Source organism: Diachasma alloeum, unplaced genomic scaffold, assembly GCF_001412515.2.
Source record: "Diachasma alloeum isolate Michigan unplaced genomic scaffold, Dall2.0 Dall_scaffold_00714, whole genome shotgun sequence".
NCBI classification, from domain to species: domain Eukaryota; kingdom Metazoa; phylum Arthropoda; class Insecta; order Hymenoptera; family Braconidae; genus Diachasma; species Diachasma alloeum.
This window is the reverse complement of record NW_021680845.1, coordinates 183478-203577: the sequence shown is the minus strand read 5'-3', so window position 1 is coordinate 203577 and position 20100 is coordinate 183478. Positions and strand designations below refer to the sequence as shown.

The 20100-nt window shown below is 37.2% G+C and overlaps 4 protein-coding genes across 8 annotated transcripts in view; 2 read left to right on the top strand and 2 right to left on the bottom strand.

Moving 5' to 3' along the window:
• Positions 1-184: 184 nt before the first annotated feature.
• Positions 185-4628, top strand: LOC107044357 (metallophosphoesterase domain-containing protein 1). Its single transcript, XM_015266211.2, has 5 exons — positions 185-596; positions 1225-1369; positions 1457-1733; positions 2156-2382; positions 2670-4628. The coding sequence occupies exons 1-5, from the start codon at positions 474-476 to the stop codon at positions 2801-2803; spliced, it is 906 nt and encodes a 301-aa protein (XP_015121697.1). The 5' UTR covers positions 185-473; the 3' UTR covers positions 2804-4628.
• On the bottom strand, positions 2809-14722 carry LOC107044356 (ribose-phosphate pyrophosphokinase 1). Of its 4 annotated transcripts, XM_015266207.2 has the most exons (8): positions 14545-14722; positions 11972-12176; positions 9370-9553; positions 9004-9072; positions 6526-6749; positions 5617-5950; positions 5170-5289; positions 2809-3334 (listed from the first exon to the last, which is right to left on the bottom strand). In XM_015266207.2, the coding sequence occupies exons 1-7, from the start codon at positions 14600-14602 to the stop codon at positions 5197-5199; spliced, it is 1167 nt and encodes a 388-aa protein (XP_015121693.1). In that variant the 5' UTR covers positions 14603-14722; the 3' UTR covers positions 2809-3334; positions 5170-5196. The 4 variants fall into 4 exon arrangements, with proteins under 4 accessions (XP_015121693.1, XP_015121694.1, XP_015121695.1 ...); XM_015266208.2 differs by lacking the exons at positions 2809-3334; positions 9004-9072 and adding an exon at positions 8110-8133 and having other exon boundaries at positions 3850-5289; positions 14545-14721; XM_015266209.2 differs by lacking the exons at positions 2809-3334; positions 9004-9072 and having other exon boundaries at positions 3850-5289; positions 9355-9553; positions 14545-14720.
• LOC107044359 (ubiquitin-conjugating enzyme E2-22 kDa) lies at positions 13730-17705 on the top strand. The gene is made up of 5 exons (XM_015266213.1): positions 13730-14148; positions 15006-15158; positions 15673-15755; positions 15834-15997; positions 16376-17705. Exons 1-5 carry the CDS (start codon positions 14086-14088, stop codon positions 16510-16512), a joined length of 600 nt encoding a protein of 199 aa, XP_015121699.1. The 5' UTR covers positions 13730-14085; the 3' UTR covers positions 16513-17705.
• A 199-nt stretch (positions 17706-17904) lies between these two features.
• LOC107044354 (E3 ubiquitin-protein ligase RFWD3) overlaps positions 17905-20100 on the bottom strand; it is a 2779-nt gene continuing 583 nt past the window's right edge. For both annotated transcript variants that reach the window (XM_015266203.2, XM_015266202.2), the window contains exon 2: positions 17905-20003. In XM_015266203.2, the coding sequence (XP_015121689.1) occupies positions 18097-19950 (1854 nt within the window). In that variant the 5' untranslated portion in view covers positions 19951-20003 and the 3' untranslated portion in view covers positions 17905-18096. The remainder of the gene's footprint in view (positions 20004-20100) is intronic.

Genomic DNA, 20100 nt, shown 5'->3' with positions numbered 1-20100 from the left:
GCCTAGACTGATCTCAATTAATGAATTTGTTTCTGAGTTATGAGTATCACAAAAAAAGTCAAAAGGAGCCGTTTTACCCCATTCTCCTTTACACATGAAATTGAGGGGCACAGTTGCAGAATTTTGAAAAAGTTCGTGAATGCGCAAACTCGACCCGCCGAGAAACAGCCAATGGCGGCTTCGTGCAATCACCGGTCGAGTGCATAGAACTGTCATGTCTCAGTATTTTCCCCGATTATTCGCCCCCGGAAACGTAATGGAAAGAAATTTCGAGGTGTATTCATGATCGTGCGTAAAATAAGATCTTCAATTTTTCTTAATTGCTCAAGAGACAGATTCGAGTTGTGAAAAAGACGTTTTGGAGCAAAGAGTGAGGTTAGGGACGACAATCGAAGTGTCAAATTGGAGCAAGTGTTCTCAGAATCATTGGTTGTACGTAAACATCAACTGCAGTGATGTTCATTTGATCACAAATGGAAATAGACATTCATCCTTTGACGAGTAATCCTACTGCTGCTTGGCAGGACCTGTCGCAGCACCAGAAGGTCATCAAGATCAATGCAAAGACACCGACGACCGAGGCACCGGAGAATAAAGTGAGATTTTTCAGTCAATTTGCTCTTTCAGAAATGTGAAATAGATTAATTTAATATTGTTTGACACATACTTAATCTTGTAAAGTTCATTAATTTTTTTTCTATTCTCACTTAGTAAATTCAGACCTTAAATTCACTTTCTTTCTGGGTTTTTAACACTTCACGATGCATTGCGATCTCCTCGGATAGAGTTGGAAGAATTAATGACCCAAGTTATTCTTGTAGAGCAAAAAGCCATGTTCACCAAAGATCTAAAATATTCGAGATTGAGAAAATCGAATTGTTCTATGCCCTTTACTACAAAAAATTTTACAGATGTAACTGACCATAGCTATATGTTAAGATGTGTTGTAAATGCTTGAAAAATTGCCAACTGTAAATATAAATTACTCAAAATAACCAGAGAATATAATATTGCATACTAAATATGAATGACAGTGTATAATAGCTCACTATATGGGTTACATCACTCTAAAACAATTATTAAAAAACTGTATGCTATTTTATCAGTTCAAGAACTCATTTTTGTGATATTGAAGGCCCTCGATGGCCAGTACAAGTTCTTACAAGAACTCGCAGCGAATTTCGTTAAAAATAAACGGAAAATACTATTTCATTGTTGTTGCAGCTGAGAGTTGTGTGTATGAGTGATACTCACTCATTAACTCCTTATATCAAGTTTGATATACCACCTGGTGATATTTTTATACATGCTGGGGACTTTACCAAGTGTGGAAGTCTCCAGGAAGTCGTAGAATTCAATAATTGGATAGGTAAATAATCATTACCCTCAAAAATCTCTCACAAAAACAGAATATTGACGATTAAAAATGGATTGACGCGGTTTTCTTGTGAATTAGGTAATTTGCCTCACAAACATAAAATAGTAATAGCCGGAAACCATGAATTGTCCTTCGACCCAACGTTCACTCATCCATTCACCACTCACAGCAGTGGAGACAGGCAAAAGCACATGGGGACCAGTATTCTGGACAACATCCCAACGCTGGGAATGTCCAAGGACATTTTAGCTGAAGCCATTCGGACGACTAATGTCAAGGATTACTTGACGAATTGTACTTATTTAGAAGACTCAGGGATAACCCTGTATGGAATTAAAATTTATGGGAGCCCTTGGTGAGACTCAGAAATGTCCCCTAACGTAAAAATTAATTGAAGGACCTAAAGCCTCTCCTACTAGTTTTTGGAACAATTCAATTGAGTATGCAATTTCACCGTATTATTTTCGGAAAAATATTTGGTAGGAAAAAGTCAATACAACTGTATTTTCTTACAGAAATTCTTGGGTACAAATTTCCTGATTTTTTTAACATGTTTTCATTCGATTCTCATAATGAAATCTAAGAGAAAAAAATGGACAATCATGGCTAAGAATTTTTATTTTAAAAAACCCAATAAAAAAATTGCATAGAAAATTAACATCTATAAACTTTTTTTTTAAACTTTTTTCAGAAGAGAGCGCTAGGTTTTTCCATTAAATTTTTTCATGAGTTATGTATTAAATTTTTTTTATCACGACTTTATAAACGGAATTTCAGGCAACCGGAATTTTGCAAATGGGCCTTCAATGTCCCTCGGGGAGAGGCCTGCCTCTCAAAATGGGATCTGATACCCTCGGGTACTGATATTCTAGTCACTCATACACCACCAATTGGTCATGGGGATCTCTGCTGCAGTGGAGTTCGGGCTGGCTGTGTGGAATTGTTAACAACAGTCCAACAACGGATTAAACCCAAGTATCATGTCTTCGGACACATACATGAGGGTAATGATTCATTCATAAGTTCTTTATTATAATGAAGTCGAAAAGCGTAATAATTATGGGTTCATATCACCATTAATTACTTATATATTTCGAAAGAAGCAAGTTTAGAAGAAAATTTGGAAATATAGCGTTCGTAAATCGAAAAATCGCCACAAAAAATGGCTTGCAAACTCGATTTTATAAATAATTTCCTTTTCAAGATGCAACAAATTCACTTCTTTCGCTCCGTTTTACCACTCCACCACTGAATTCATTTAATACCAGTCTGATAATGTTCTTCTTCACAGGATATGGTATATCTTCTGATGGAAAAATCATTTATATAAATGCATCGACCTGCGATCTCAATTACCTGCCCAGTAATCCACCGATCGTCTTTGATATTACGTTACCGGATGGGTTCGATAAAAGAACAAATTGAATAGCTGTTATTAATGAATCATTTACTCTCCTGAGTTACTCATTCATAAGCTGAATATTCACAGGGTATTTTAGAACGAGAAATGAAGGAGATTGAAGCTTTGAGGATATCCTTTTACAAATTTGTCAATTGAATTGCATGAGAAAATTTGATTATTGAAATTATATTCTTTTATAAATTAATAATAAGAACCGTTTAGACTTTCTGAAATCTAATTTTTTATAAAACGACATCGATTCCTGATGAAAACCTAAATTGATTGTATATAAACTATTTATGGGAACAAGTATTCCCAAAAAATTTTAATTATTTCGTGAATTCTAAAAGAAAAATTGACTTTCTGTTTATATTTTGAAAAGTTTGCCAAAGGCTCGAAATACGGAGTCACATTCAAACAATCGAAGCTTAAATAATAAAATAATTGCAGAATAATATTCAACTGCACATGTTGACGAGAATTTCGGTGGAATGAAAATAGCTGAAGTACTTGGATATCCTTAATGACGTACAAAACACAGAAGCGTTGACTATCTACAACAAAAATAGATAAAACCGTAGAAAAATTCACCCATTCCATAAATTTCCAACCAACGTCATAGAATGGGAAATGAGTATGAACAGATGTCAAGCGCACGCTTTTATTTATTTTTCCATTTCAAAGGAACTCAATACTTTAATCGTCAAGAGGCGCTGAGACGTGCACAAGAAAATTGTCTAGTCTTTAAGTGGCAAGAATGTTGTATTTTTCATTTCGAGAGAATGACAATGAGATTGTACCACCGAGTGACAGAAAGCAAATTCTGTTTACTCAATGATAATGAAAAATAGATGTAGCGTGAGAATATTCATCTTTATCTTTTAAACCTGTCGCTGAATTCATCACTGGAGTTGCCAAAAATTTTATCATGACCGCAGCAGATTTTTTTTTCATTCAGGGGGGCCATCAGCCCGGAATTTTAATCAAATGGACTTATTTCAAGACATTTGGAATACTCTCAGTCTCTCCCTCTCTGTCTGCTTCCAATTGAAAAAATAACAAAGCAAAATCAATTTTCTTTCAATTTTATTTCAAGATTGTATTGTGACCAACTGTAATCTCAGACTTCACAACGCATATTCGCTTTTTGTACTTTATACCATGTAATAAATTAATAGGGAAACAATTATTACGCTTTCTTGGTCGTCTTATCAACCCAATTGCCTGAGACCCGCTCTTCATTTGTGGACATCTCGGAGAGATCCTTACGCAATATGTTTCCCCATCATCATTCCTAGTGTTACGATTTGCATTCAATTAATATCAAATCCAGGATAATTTTTTCATTTGTCATATAAAAAAATGTTGTCTCTATTCATTTTATCGTTGACATTCCAAATAAGATGTGGAAATACATGAAAAGATATGTTAACTATACAAGTGATTGTAAATAAATCGGTTTATCAATTAAATCAATCAAAAGATGAATCTATTCACTTTTGGGACAGTGTCCCAAGTTATGATCACATGTGTTTCATTTTTTCTATTTTTCAAGTCATTATTTTAACTCTTAGACGTCAGAAGAATTTGATGGACACTGTGGTTTTATTCATGAGTGATTGCCCGTCAATTTTATACATGTGAATGGTTCTGCAAAAGTCCATCATCATTCCTAAAATTACGGTCGGCATTCAAGTAATATGAAAGCCAGGATAATTTTTAATTTTGTCAAATAAAAAAATGTTGTTCCCCCTATTCATTTCATCGTTAATATTCCAAATAAGATGTGGAAATACATGAAATGATGTTAACTATGCAAGTGATTGTGAATAAATCGGTTCATCAATTAAATCAATCTTAAATGATGAATCTATTCGCTTTTTGGGACACAGTTCCCAAGCTATGATCACATGTGTTTCATTTTTTATTTTTTAAGCGATTATTTTAATTCGCAGACACCCGAAGAATTTCATGGACACTATTGTCTCATTCTTGTTTCATTTCTCTTCATTCGAAATTGTAGCAATTATCATTGACTTTCTGTATTCGTGTCTCAACCTCATTCTCCAAAAGTCTACAGCCTATTCCTACGAAAAAATATATATTGGATGACCTGAATATCGAAACGTATCGCCGAATCGATGTAATGTAAATGGAAACAAGGAGAAAAAAATGGATGATGTCCTGTGGCGATTTTTCGATGATCGTCACGTGATTTCAAACGATCCCTAGAATCTGCTCTTTCCCCTTTCTTGTTGATGTTGTGAATCATTCCTTTTGTTTATTTAATTTTTATTCATGCTCACTCGGCCAATTCTCTTAATCTTATCCTAAAATGCGTGTAACAATAAAACTGCTAAACGTACGGTTACAATTTGAGTTTTCTTACATAACGTTGTTGATCATACGAGTTAACTCAATAGGGTACGTTTGAAAACAGGTACGATACGGATTCACCATTGTGGGTTCTTCTTACTGCCTCAGCAAACATCATCGAGACGTCGATGCACTGAAAATAATGAGTAAAACATTGAAAACATTAATGGATAATCAGTGTTTTACATAACATTATCTTTTTTTGATATCCCCTTACTTTTTTTCATAAAATAAATTGGGTGATATTATTTGTTTTTAAATTATTCACGAACAAAGTCATAATTCTTAGAAATTTGATTGTTTCAATTATTTCTTTGTATCTTATTCAGATTTTTCTAACCTCAATGCAGACCATTAAAGTTTAAATAATAAAATAATAATAATGAAAGAGAATTTCATTTAAAAAATGAAAAAAATGGAAAATCCTCAAAATTGATGTATTATTCTCTATTTTATTCACCTGGATCTTGGGACAGTCCTTCATGTGTCCATCCTGAGGAATGGTGTTGGTGACAACTACAGCCTCAAAGCATGCATTATTAATTCTGCTGATGGCTGGACCACTGAAGATACCATGAGTGAGAATAGCATAGACTTTAGTGGCTCCTGCCTCGAGTAATTTCTCAGCAGCATGACAAATAGTTCCACACGTGTCTGCCATATCATCCACGAGAATTGCCACTCTGTCCTTGACGTCTCCAACGAGCACCATGCTGGCTACCTCATTGGCCTTCTTCCTCTCCTTGTGGATGAGGGCGAATTCAACGTTCAGACGATCAGCAATCGATGTTACTCTGAAAAAAATTTCAAAAAAAATTGAACACATGCATAACAAACGTTTACATAACATTTTTTATAACCACTCTATGTTTTTGACAGGCAATCAATTTGAGGAGAATTGATTGTTGTTGAATCATTCAGGGAAAAGAAAATGTTGAGGATATCCAAGTATCTTTACAGTTTGGTACAGACCACACTGTAGATGTTTAATTGACAAATTTGTCAATTAAATTGCGTGAGGAAATTCAATTACATTTTGCACAGAGTGATCAGTTTTTTAAACATTTGTTGTTGATAAATTATTTATAGAAAATGCTCGTAATATAATAAAATAGTAATTTTTATAATTATTTCACTCAAAAGTAAACTTTCTAATTTTTTTTCAAATTTTTAAGCTCTGTTGTTTGACTACAAAGGTAGAAAGGCATTTCACTAAAGAAAAAGTATCCAAAATACATGGATATCCTTAAAGGGAAATGTCAAACCATTTAATCATTTAAAATGTTTGTAAAATGTTTACATCACATAACTAAACTCTCAGGGACATAAAATCACTGGAGTCACTAGAGTCACTGGAGTTAAAAATTACCTCTTGGCGCCGCCAGCGTCAGGTGACACAATGATACTATTTCGCCACTCTGCAATATTCTCTTTGATCCACTTGAGAACAGCTGGTTCAGCGAATAAATTATCAACAGGAATATCAAAGAATCCCTGAATTTGACTGGCGTGAAGATCCATCGTGATAATGTGATCAGCCCCAGCCACTGACAGCATATTAGCAACAAGTTTCGCTGATATTGGTGCACGACTCTGTAAAAAAATGAAGCATTTATTGCTTTCATCCAAAAGTAAAACCATCCTGATCAATTGCATAAGTCTCCTCAAGTCCATTTGCAACTGGTAATCCCCCTGCAACTTCAAAAACACCTGTTAATCCTTTCCTTTTTCCTCTCCCTTTAAAACTTCAATTTCCACCCAAAAACAATTATTCTGTAAAATTTTGGCCTCTGGGCTTGGACCAAGTGCCTCTCGTGGTAGAGGACAAAATATGAATACAATGACCAGAAACAATCATCGAATTCTCCTGTCACAAATTCAAATTAAAAAATAAAATATGTAAAAAAAATAAGATAGATGAAGGATAAAGACGTGTTGCAAATGCACCCCAGTTAGACTCGACGGGTACTGTAAGTAAAGCAATTTCACTAAGTTATGATTAATTAACAAAAAGACATTAGCACAATGCACATAAAAGTATCCACGAAGATTGAAAAATAGACGATAAGACTAGGAATCGATGTAAAACTATTCTAAATTTGTCCTGAATGACTCTCTAACTCGAATGAACGATGAACTACCGAATAGTAACACTGAGTGATAAAGATGACCATGTAATTTCTCTTGATACTTTTAGGCACATCGAACTGTGAGTAAAACACTTCGTCATTCAATGGCAGTCTAAAGAAAATATGCTGTAACTTTACAAAAAGCTGGTGGTTATTAATGTCTCTCATTGGATTAATAAACTCGTAAAAAATGGATAGAACAAGTCAATGGCTCGCATCCATGAAAAAATAATCAGGCATTAAGCAGTCACATTTCAAGTTGACTAATTCGAGAAAAAAAAAGTTCAATTAGTAATGTAAATCACAGTGTCCATTAATCGTGTGAATAAGCGACAGAGTTTAGTTAGTACCCAGAGAGCAAATGTATTCCATATACCCCAGGACAACCAGAAACAATGAAAACAAAACTCGTAATCATTACTGATAACGCAACATAATTTCGCTATCGTATTAATATTTTGCCCTCTCATTCAATGGATGTCAAGAAAGTTGTTTGATTCTGTTTCTCAACTGAAAAAAAAAGTAAAAAAAAGTCATTCATTCATTGGGGTTACGGGGAAGTCGCTGTGCCTTGCAGCCAAATTAAAATTAAAGAAAAAAAATGATAATCAAAAGGTCTCGTATTGTTAGTCCTACGGATAATCAACTGCTGTACGTAATTAATTGAAAAGTAACGATAATTAAACGAGTTATAGTAAAAATTACAAAGAAAACTTCACTCTGAAACCTCTAAAATCTGCTCTCAATTCACGTTTATTCGATCGGTTTATTTATTTTTTTCTTTACTTTTGCTTTCTTTCGATTTAATTTCGGATGATACTCACTGTCGACAGGTCGGGCACAAAGTCCTGAAAATACGCAACTATTCAGAGACACATTCCCCTCAATAATTCATTAAAAAATCAAATAAACTCAGAAGAAAAATCTATCCTAATCGTCCATAAATCACAAAAACATTGACAATAACAATCGACCCCAGAATCATCACTTGAAAACGTGTTTTGCGATTAATTAAAAAAATCCCCGATATTTGCACTGGGGTCCGTACATATTCTCACTCGTATTTTGCAACAGTTTATCACTGAACGATAACCCATCGCCTCAAACCAGTGCTTTTGAAATAGTTCCAGGGGGGTCTCTCCTCGATAATAAATTATCACAGTGGAAAATAATGAATTTCCTCAATAAATCAATATCCCTAACATTCTCGTGGAATTTAAAAGCCAGAGATTCACGAGCGACTTCAGCTGTGAAACAAAAACTCATCAATAAAAAATTTCCTCATTCACTTCCTATCGACAAAAGTCTGATAAACCAGTTAATATCCATAGCATGAAGTTATCTCACGTGTGAGAGAATGAAAATATGAACTGACGACAGAATCACAAGCGTGTTACGATGGTCTAAGCGATTTCTACAATAGACCTGATGGAATCTGTAATAAAAAAATATGACAACATGCATTTTGTACAGTTGATAATATCGAAAAAAATATTGTTGAAGTATATTGAACGCTTGACGATCCCCGCAGTGTAGCAAAGCCGATTGAGAATAAGCACCTCTGAATGGTGTGATAAAAAAAAATTCATGTGGGAGATGTGACATTCTCGTAATCCCCAGGATGATAAACAATTATCCAATTTAGTACAAATGTTGATATTTTTTTCCCCCTCTGGATGCATTAAGCTACAGAAAGAAGAAGAAAATAATATTAATACCCTGAATTTCCACTCGTTCGACTTCATCACAACTGTTTTCGCGCCGTTCTTCTCAGTACCATCACCTCCCTGTGGATTATAGTACACAAAAAAAAACAAGAAGAGACAAAACAGAGAATTATCAAGTCATAAAAATCCTTTCTCCATTGCCCTAGATATTGCAAAATTGTTAGCTACTGAATTACTCTTCCCTGATCCTCCAGACCCTCCAACAAATCACCAAAGCACATTGTACTCTTCGGTTTTGGATGAGAGATTAAGAATTTAGATACATTTTCAGCAGTTTTTGTGCTGTTGTAATTGGTGGATATAGTTTTGAAAATAATGAAAATAAAATCGAGAGGAATGCACCTTGGACGGTCCTACCTTGTCCTTCTTGTCCTGCCTGGCATAGGGGAAGCAAGGGATGACGGCTGTGACACGCGATGCCGATGCTATTTTACAGGCATTTATCATGATGAGTAGCTCCATCAGATTGTCATTCACCTCTCCACTTCCACTCTGTACAATGTAGACATCTTCTCCCCTCACTGACTCGCCTATCTCGACACTAGAAGTAATTAATTCCGATAATTCATTCAGATGTAAATCATGAATAAAGGATTGTGTGAGTCATTGGTAAGTGGAGAGATATTATTTTCGTGTGTGGTTTATCTCGAGGATTTAGTGAAGTGAAAAATTGTGATTTTTTCATTTTTCCAAAACATATTTATTTGTTTTCTACTGAAATATGAAAAAAATATTAATATTTCCATTAATTACGAATGTTTCTTATTCATAAATATCATTTTCTTATGAATATTCACATTTTTCCTACGAGAATATGAAAAGAATTCGTAAAAATAGAAAAATAAAATCATTTTTCCATTGGGAAGATGTGAAAACATAATCTGTTCTGTCATATTTCACCTATTCTCCACGAGTTTATAGCAATATTCAAGGGAATAGTCGTAACATAAATGGAAATGAAGGATTAAAATTCATTTATTTTTACCGCAGAGGTGTGAATGCCAAGTGGAAATTTCCTCTCTAAAATAATACAAATAAAGCTCCAAATGTATTGATTTCATGGCCACAGGGGTTTTTAACTCTTCGTTTTAATAAACCCGTTTTGTCATTATCTCTGCCAGCAACTGGACCAAACTGTGAAGAGTGATTAATATCTCCACGACGCTGGAAATTTCCCGTTTCTACCAGCTGAACAATCTCCCGCGTAAATGATTTTTCTCAAGTCTTAAACGTCATCAACTCACACGAGGAAAATTATTACCGAGAAAATTAATCATCAGGGCCTAATGTAGAGCGATAAATTCCACAAGGTCACATTTAATTCACGTTCCAACTAACTCGGAATACCCCCCCCAATTATCGAACACACACATTCATTAGGTATTATACAATGCCGTCAATTTATAGATTTGAAATGATTACTCAATCGATCACGTGAATTTATAAATATGAGCCAGGAAATAACGACGAAAAATCAACAGATCAGAGATCATAGAACCCAGTTTTTATCTCTCAATTACATCAATCGCTCTAAGGATACAGAAAAAAAAATTGCAATGCAAATAAATGCGAAAAAAATTGTAATCAACTATTGTCCTCAATCAATCAATCACGCAACGAATGGATAAAAATTAATGATTAAAAAACATTCAGTAGCGAACAAATGTCAGTGAATATAACTAAAAACTCCTGAATGTTCCAAACATTGAAAAAACACGAATTGATCTCCAATAATAATGAAACTACGCGTCACATATTGACGCAACTGTTGTTATTTCCTATAAAAGAAGAAAATAAATCGATGAAAATTCTACGAAAATTACAGTACATCACGTGAAAAAATGTCGGCCCCACAGAATAGATTAGAAATAATTACTCACTAAAACGTATGAATTTATAAATATATGAACCAGGAAATACCGACGAAAAATCAACCCAATTTGTCCCTCTCGATTATATAAATTGTTCTAAGGATGAAGGGAACAAGTAAATTCCAATGCAAATAAAATGGAAAAGAGACCTAAATGAACTATTGTCAATTAAAACCCCTTAAATGCTCCAAACATTAAAAAAAATACGAATTAAACAATCGGAAATTGAAATTCTATTCGTCAAAAATTCACCAGCCCCGAAAATAATTGGTGTTATCATCAAATGACTTTCATTAATTATAAAATAACTGCTGTTACAATTAATGAAAATAACTATTGTTATTTTCTACAAAAGAAGAAAATAAATTGTAGCGCATGACATAAAAAATTCGGCCTCAGAATTTTCCCCCTTTCCACGTCTACATTATACAATACCATCAATCTACAGATTTAAACTGATTACTCGCTAAATCCCGTGAATTTAAAAATATGAACCAGGAAATAACGACGAAAAATCAACCCAGTGTTTATCTCCGGATTACATCAGATGCTCTAAGGATACAGAAAAAAACAAATTCCAATGCAAACAGAGTCGAAAAAAGAACAGCTATTCAAGAAAATCTAAAAATAAATTATAACAAATTTTACAATCAACTAATATCAATGAAAATGCCAAAAAACCCCTGACCGCTCCAAAAATAAAAACCCCAAATTAAACAGCAAAAAATGCCAATGCTACTCACCCCCCAAAATAATGAACTACGTCACAAAATGACACGGCTGTTGTTATTATTCCCTCCAAAGGAACAAAATAAATCGATAAAAATCCCTCGAAAACTAGCGCATCAAGTGAAAAAAAAATGTCGGCCCCATAGAATATCATTTCCCTCTTCCCTGGTCTCAAATACCAGACGAAAGCGTTTATAAATTTTTTTCTCCTCTTTGTAGACACGTGGTTCTAGGCATTGTAGCGGAGTAGAGGCAGCATGGAGCACCGAGGCACGCGGGAATATCCCCCCATGGCGTTTACCACCATGAAACCGAACGAGGAGAAAAAAAACAACGACACACGAAGGAAGCATAATTACCATGTCTCTAGGTTACTGAATTTCTTAGTGACAACTTTTCCAGTGTCAATGCCGAGTCTGTCCACTATCCTCTGGGCCAGATCCGGGTGTGATGTACCACTGAAAACCTTGATATTCGGCATTCTGCTCTGTAATACTCCGCGTGATTTCTCCAAGTTTGCTCGTAACAAACTCTTGGCACGTACTGGCTGGGACACGGGCATCACTGTATAGGAAGAAAAAATTATGTACCGTGGTGGAAGAAGTTCCTCTAACGGGTAGGGAATATCACAACCCACCAATCAGCGAGCATTTACGGCCAATCGGAAGTGACGTTGCTACTGCGGCAAACTCCGCCCACTCACGAGCACGTTTTCTTATCGCTTAGTTTATGATTATTAATATTTTTGGAATTTTTTATTCCACCGCCGCGATGATTATTATCAGGCTAGAAATGTTTTTCGGTTTTTCTCCGACTCGTTCGTCACTTGTTTTGCAGATTTTTTTTCGTTCCAATTTTGAGAAATGTTTGGTCGCCGATTGCGAAAACCCCCTTCATGCGTCACTAGCCGGCTAATCTGATTATACTAATTGTTTTTGGGGAGTTAAACAAACATTAGCATATGAAATTTGGAAGGTGGGGTTCAAGAACTGTAATTGTTTACGTCGGTATTTTATTGAATTATGGTTTGGAGAATATTCGGGGAATGGGTATTACCTGCGGGAGACTGCGAACACGTGGGTTTTTTTTACTTCTCTTCGGCGTGGGAAAAATAAAAGAGTTGAATGATAATTTTTGTCGGGTTCATATTTACCGCCGGGTCGGAGGCGCTGTCGTGGTGGGACGAGAGATGAATTATCTAGAGATTAATGCAGGTGCGAAATGAGTAAAATAAATTGATTAACCAACAGTTGGAAGCGACGGTCAACGGGTTTTCCCGTTTCTGATGCCGGCAAATGTGGCGCCGGTAAATTCGTGGTTATTTGCGCGAGGCGAGGTTTTATTAGTTTTTTTATTTGAATTTTGAGGACAAATCTTCGTCGCTGATTGCGAAAACCCCCTTCATGCGTCACTAGACCTTCTGACCTCTCTTACGCCCTCATTCGCCTCTTACGCTCTCATTTGCCTCCGACTCTCTCATGCGCTCTCATGCCCTCCCGCGATTTTTTTCCGCGCTCTCGTGCTTTCTCTTTGTATATGTTAGCATTCCCAAGGGCCACAAGGTTCACCGGTAAAAAGTAAAAACTTTTGTATATGGGGGAGGGTGGGGTAAAATGGACACTTTAGACTTTTTAAAAATTAATCATAACTCTGAAAAAAATTTATCAATTGAGCTCAGTTTAGGCTCATCAGAAAGGGGAAGAATCGTTCTTTCTATTGAAAAAAAAATTATTAAATTTCATCATCATTTCAACCGCTCATTAACATTTTTAAAAAAGTCAGAAGTGTCCATTTTACCCCAATTTCCCCTACATAAATGTCAATTTAAATACTAAATAATCCATTATTTAATACTCAGTAGTACTGAAAATATTTTATCGGGTCGGCGGGGATTCTCTCACGATGCGACCACTCAAGGGTTAATATCAATTCATTTAGTATTTAGAAACGGACAATTATATCTGACCCTCACAAAACCTAGGATAAAAATCAACAAAAAATTTGCGCAGGCCGGGCCTTAATCAGCAGTATTAAGTGACGGTCAACGAATTACGGCTCTGCTACCGTCAAATGTGGCGCCGAAGTTACTCCGATGGTAAACTCACTGATTTGTTGCGCTCGCGCGGTTTTTTCCACAGCTGAAGACGCGAGTAAACGGGTGGTTAACGTACTCGGGTGGTGAATTTTCGTACAAAATTACATTAAAATAACCCAAATAGGGGGAAGAGTCCTCGGAATTTCGACCCAAAAAAATAGTAAAACCCAGAGTATTAATTATCGACGTAAAAATAAATCAGTGAAATTTCGACACGACAGACTGTTAAATCAGTTGAGTGAGGGCGAACGATTGATCGTTGATATTATAACATTAACGTTGCTCCGAGGGTTTGAGATACGATAATGGCAGTGTGTTGACATTAACTTAAGCAAGAGAATTGTATTTAATTAATGGTAAAGGGGTTTGTGGTAAAAAATGGCTAATATTGCTGCTCAGAGAATACAAAGGGAGTTCAAAGAGGTTATAAAGAGCGAAGAGGTGAGTCGACAAAAGATTAAACGTCCAGTTGCACTCCGGTTGGTCCTGACAGTCTGAAAATCCCAGTACACCCCCCAAATGATTCTGACATTGTTAAAATCACGTTAATCATGGAATCGAATTATGCAACATTAAATCGACAGTTGGGAAATCCCTCGATTGCTCCAGGGATTCCTTAGACTTTGACCCCGTTTTGTCTTAATTTCTCGTTACTCTCATGATCGTGTAAATTGGACAGTCAGAATGACACGAGAACCCATCGGTATGACCATATTGTGACAGAAAATACGAGTGTAGGGGGGCATGACTCTGGCGGATTTTATTTCTGGCAAAATTGCGAAGCGATTGTGCCATTTTATGGCGCATGACACGTGTATTTTCACTCTATGAATTTACCTTTTGATGTGCCGTCATTATCGGTACCGGAGGTACTCGGTGATCCCTCTTGCTCCATTGTTGAATTTTTTGTAATTGGAATCTACTGCTGGAGCGGAATGTTCATGGCACTTTTTTTTTTCAACTGGAGTGAGACTAGCCTCAAAACAACAGAGGATACAAGACACTAGTGACCATATTAATAAATTGGATTATCTCGTCTGGGAATGTTTCACCATTTTGTTATCAATTTCTTGGTCCTCCCCCTTGTGTCAGGGGTTATGTTGATGTCGTTTTGCTTGAATTTCAATGATTTTTTTACCCGTTTCAGAGAATTTTGTTTGCAGGGTTTATCGGTGCGGAAGTTTGTTTTGATTCATTTGGGATTGGGGGAGATTGCGGGGGAGGGAGGTGTGACGCAGTACGCTTCGTACGTCGGGGGCTCGTTGTTTTTGTGAAGATTTTTTTGGTGATTCTTTCAGGTAGCTAAATGTGCGATAAGAGTCGAACTTGTTAATAACAGTTTTACGGAGCTCAAGGGGGAAATTGCTGGACCACCTGATACACCTTATGAGGGGGGGAACTTCGTGTTGGAGATTAAAGTGCCAGAAACTTACCCATTCAATCCTCCCAAGGTAGTTATGGATTTTAAGAGTTATTTATACAGTCTGTTTTAAATGAGTCGAAAAACTTTTCGCTTTCTCTTATGTTTTCAATTTTTTTGATCAATTTTTTTTATTCTGATCAGTTAAAATCAAGCTAGGATACAAAAAAAATGTTAGCAAAAAAATGAAATTTCAGGTTCCACTGAAAATTCAGTAAATTTCCAGAATTTTCAGCAGCATAAAAACCTGAATTTCTTAATTTATTTGAATTTTCAATTTAACATGAATATTCAGTGGCAAATAACATTGAATTTTCAGTGAAACCTGAAATTTCATTATTTTTTTCCTCCTAAATTGCATTCAGTGTCACTGTCCTGAAAATTCAAGAATACATTTACCGGAATATTCCAGTAAATATCCTTGCAATTTTGAATAAACATATTTAGGATTTTGAACGAGTTAAAAGTGTTAATTTAGCCACAATTGGCACTACTATTGAATTTCTCTTCCCAATTCGTGTAAAATTACATTTTTCATATTTAAGGTACGTTTTATCACGAAGATATGGCACCCCAATATATCCTCAGTGACAGGAGCCATTTGTCTAGATATCCTGAAAGATCAATGGTAATTCAAATAGATGAAATCATAAAATCGATCAGAACCAATTGAACTAAATTTTCTGAATTCTTTGTAAATCAAAAGGGCAGCAGCCATGACCCTACGTACAGTCCTGCTGTCTCTGCAAGCCTTATTATCAGCAGCAGAGCCAGATGATCCCCAAGATGCTGTGGTAGCTAGACAATTCAAGGAAAATCCAGACATGTTTCGTCAAACTGCTAGACATTGGACGTCTGTCTACGCAGGAGGTAAAATACTCATTACCAAAATTATTGCTTAACTAGACTTGTAAGGATTCAAAGTATTTTCTAAATTTGTTCCTTTAAAATCTTTAAATTCGATATGCAAAAAAAAATTTGTTTAGTGGAAAATAAAAATTCAATTAAATTTTTTGAAGGAAATTTATCCATTAATTTAAGATGACAGTGGATTGGCCTCAGCAAACGTCAGAAATGTTGAACGGAATAATTAAATTTAAAAACAGCAAAAAATTATTTTTGCCGATTTAATGGATAAATTTGATGATTGAAAATCCTCAAATCTAGAGTTTGCTTCCTACGAAACAGTAACGCGTAGTTGAATATCTCTGGTATCACCTTAATTAACGACAGTTCAATGATCAACAGGACCAGCAAAGATGCCAGAGTTGACGGATAAGATAAGGCGACTAACGGACATGGGAATTGAGGAGCACAATGCACGAGTAGCTTTATCCTCATTCAACTGGGACTTGGAACGTGCCACCGAACAACTCTTCAGTTAGTGATAGTCAAAAGAAATGAAATCCTGAAGCCACCCTCATCAACTCCACTCCCCCATTATTTAGAGTTAAAAATCATCAGTAATTAATAAAATGACGCAGACGCGTCTCTCGTCCACCGAAAAAATTTAAGCTTAAAGACAATATTATCAATTAATGAAATTAAATGGGCAAGTCACTGGATTAAATTAAATTGAACTCCTTCGAAGTATGGAGAACCACCGAAATCGACAGTAAATCATTTTTTCTTGTATAATAGGCCTGAATCCTGGTAAATTAACAGTGTACGATAATTGCTGGAAAAACAAAAAATCTAATGCCGATATTATTCTTTGGTATCGAAATTTCTTCATTTACTCTACTTTGCAGAACAAATTGTGTGTATATTTGATGAAAAAAAAACATCGTGATTCTTTTAGTGCTAGATACGAACATGTAAAAACTATTATCGCAGTTTACGAACTTTTAAATATAAAGAGAAGAAATGATTTGTATATTTTTTTGTGTTCGCTTGGTGCTCGTAGGGAGATTGATACATACATTTTGTTGGTGTTTGATCAGAGGATTCCATCCATATTTTCAGATTACTCAGATCAAATTTGTTATAGATTTCTTCAATTGAGTAGCGAAACAGTGAAACAGTTCAAGTCAATTTCGACTTTTTAATGAATATCTCGGAGTCTAAGGCAGATAGCAAAGGACAGAGCGCGTTGAGAGCCACAAAAATTTAGCTATCACCCTTAGACTCTGAGATATTCCTCGAAAACTCAGCTAAGAGCTAAGTTGACTTAAATTGCTTTACCACTTCGCTACTGAGTTTTTTTCTGACATCATATGGTAGTTGATTCAGGCGTGATTTATCAAGAGAATTATTTGATGCAAATAAACATGAAATTACTTGATAAATAATTCTTCGCAAACTGAACATCATGAGGAGTAATCGGGGGGATTTCATGCATGCCTTTGGATCGAATCTCGGAAGAGATTTGTTGTAGATTACTGCAACCTTTGTTCTGATATTGTACAGTGGTTGATTGCAAAATGATTTTTAATCAATTGTCCGCTGAAAATAAACGTTAGACTGCTAAATACATAGTTCTCTATAAATTAAAGAACATCGGGAGTGACTATCTGTTTTCCAAAGAGAAGAATTAGAATTGAAATAAAATAAAAGTGAATGAGAGAGTTGAAATGAGGAGAGACTGGTTTTATTACAAAATTTATGACGTGCTTTATTGGAATTCTGAAAATTTCTTTTCTTAAACATAAAATAATTGTTAAAGAATCTAGAATCTCACATGAAGCCTGCAGTCAAGGGGAGATTTATGGAGCTCACTTGGATCATCAATTGGCTTCTCCAATGAATCAGGAATGAAAAATGAAAACGCCACTCCCTTCATTACAAAATTTATAACATACTTTATTCACATCCTGTCAAGTTCCGTCTCATATAAAAGTTTTCATTCTCAAATATTATAATTAAGTTATTCTTCATACCCTAGGATGCACAAGACAATGTATAATATACAAAAAGAAGAAAAAAAATTACATCTCCACCTCTCAAGCAGTCTACCTCACAATTAATCGTTACGGTTGTTCGCAATTGTACAGTCTGAGTTTATTCGCGGACAGGGCGCCAAGAACGACGGAATTTTGCAGTCTGAATGAGCATAAATCAACAACAGGAGTCGAAGCAGGAATGCTCTGCACCTCCTTCCCAGTCGCAACACTCCAGATGGGAACGCTCTTATTGGACTCCTGATGTGCAGCAACAAAGGTATCATCAGCAAAATTAATGTGACAGGGTCTCGACAGAATATTCTGCGTGTTGCCAGCAGCAAATGTATGCACAGTATTGCAAATAACCGTGCTCTCAGTGCCCTTCTCCACCGAAAAAACAATGTGCCTGGTCTGAGGATTCCTGGTATTGGGTCTGCATGAGATCAGTGCATGATGATTCTGCGAGTCATAACGTACACAGGTGAACGGGCCCTCGTGCAGCATCTGCTTAGCCACATAAACATTGTTCCTCATTTCATAAGCATAACAAGAGTTCAAGTGGCTAGCTAAAAATCCCCCCCTGGCCACTCCATTCGCGGAGCCCGGTGGCACACTGGCCAGCGACACAATGGGAGATCTGTCCCCAGGACTCTCCAACGTATCCAGCGCTCCAGCAGTCTGCCTAATATCAAACTGCGTGATCAGTCCCTTCTGCGTCCCAACGACAAAGATATTTGAGTTGTCCCCTGCCCAGCAGCAGCTCCACACCTGCGACTCCACCGGAAATCCGTGCACCACCTGATTATTATGAATGTCCATCAACTTTGCAGTCTTATCGAAGCTCACTGATAGCAGCAGTGATTGTTGCGTCTGGTGAAAAGCCATGTCCCTTATCGCCTGGCTGTGCAGCACAGTAAACTGCATCAGTTCGTACTTGTGCGTGTCAATCTTCTTGATCCCATACCCAGGAAAAATGGTGTTGGGTGACTTCTGCGAGACTGTCAAGTAGCCATACCAGGAGTTGTAATCCAACACCCTGCAGCAGGCGTCCTTGGCGATCTCAAAAGTCCTGTCCAGGTGGAATTTCCTGCTGGCACAGCCAGTCCCCATCTCCCTCATCTCCAGCTTAATGTCACGTCTCTCACTCTCCAAGTCCGTAATTCTCTGTGTCAGTTCCTTTATCCTATCTTGAGCAATTTTGTAGCGCAACTGAGATTTGGATATTTCGGACTCTATGCTCTTGTTCCTCGCTACTGCAGTCTGCAGCTCGTTCCTGAGGCGATCCAGCTCGATTGTGTCCACAGCTGAGAGGTTCGTCGTGTAGATCATTCTGATGTCCTTGGTGTTGGCCTTCGTGTTGCAGTGGGGGCACCTGCGATTCTGGGCTGAGCACTCCTGCTTCAACCACCTGAGCACGCACTTGTGGCCGAAGAGGTGGCCACAGGCCAGCGAGCACAGACGGTGGTCACCAGAATTCGTCCAGGGCTCCATGCAGATGGGGCAGGATCGACCCTCGTCTGGCTCGTCGCTCTCCTGCGTTAATGACTTCGGTTCCTCAATCTCCAATTTTCTCTTCTTCCTCGGCTTCTCCTCCTCCGACTCCGGGGCCGACGAGGACGTCGCTGAGGACGCCGTCGAGTCCTCGTTCTGGGGTATCTCCACCTGGGGTATCACCACCTCCATCACCTCGGGCGCATTCTGCTGGGAATTCTCGTTTATCGCTTGCACCTCGATTATGTTTGCCACGTTCTCGACGTTCTCGATTATCTCGATGTTCCCCACGTTCTCCAGGTCCACTGCCTCGATTATCTCGTTGGGGCGGAGCTCCACCCGCATTGGGGGGTCATCCACCACGACAACCTCGTCGTCCTCCTCCTCCTGGGCACTGGGGCTCGAGCTCTCCCCCAGGCCAACATCGTTACTCGGCTCTGGGATATTCATGAATATGTCCACTGAGTCATTCGCGTCAATGTCCACCTCTAGGTAATTGTGATCTGAAATGTTGAGGTTGGCTACTGGCCTTTGTTCTACGACGCAGATAATCCCGTAGGGTTCCCCCCCCCCCCCCCCCCCCCCCCCCCCCCTCCCCCC

Bases quoted from the DNA above. Each gene is read 5' to 3' on its own strand.
- LOC107044357 (XM_015266211.2), top strand. From the start codon at position 474: ATGGAAATAGACATTCATCCTTTGACGAGTAATCCTACTGCTGCTTGG. The intron at 597-1,224 runs GTGAGATTTTTC...TTGTTGTTGCAG, and splicing joins CCGAGGCACCGGAGAATAAA to CTGAGAGTTGTGTGTATGAG. The intron at 1,734-2,155 runs GTGAGACTCAGA...ACGGAATTTCAG, and splicing joins AAAATTTATGGGAGCCCTTG to GCAACCGGAATTTTGCAAAT.
- LOC107044359 (XM_015266213.1), top strand. From the start codon at position 14,086: ATGGCTAATATTGCTGCTCAGAGAATACAAAGGGAGTTCAAAGAGGTT. The intron at 15,159-15,672 runs GTAGTTATGGAT...TTCATATTTAAG, and splicing joins ACCCATTCAATCCTCCCAAG to GTACGTTTTATCACGAAGAT. The intron at 15,998-16,375 runs GTAAAATACTCA...AATGATCAACAG, and splicing joins GACGTCTGTCTACGCAGGAG to GACCAGCAAAGATGCCAGAG.
- LOC107044356 (XM_015266207.2), bottom strand. From the start codon at position 14,602: ATGGAGCAAGAGGGATCACCGAGTACCTCCGGTACCGATAATGACGGC. The intron at 9,073-9,369 runs GTAGGACCGTCC...TATAATCCACAG, and splicing joins GGCAGGACAAGAAGGACAAG to GGAGGTGATGGTACTGAGAA. The intron at 5,951-6,525 runs GTAATTTTTAAC...AATTTTTTTCAG, and splicing joins GACGCTGGCGGCGCCAAGAG to AGTAACATCGATTGCTGATC.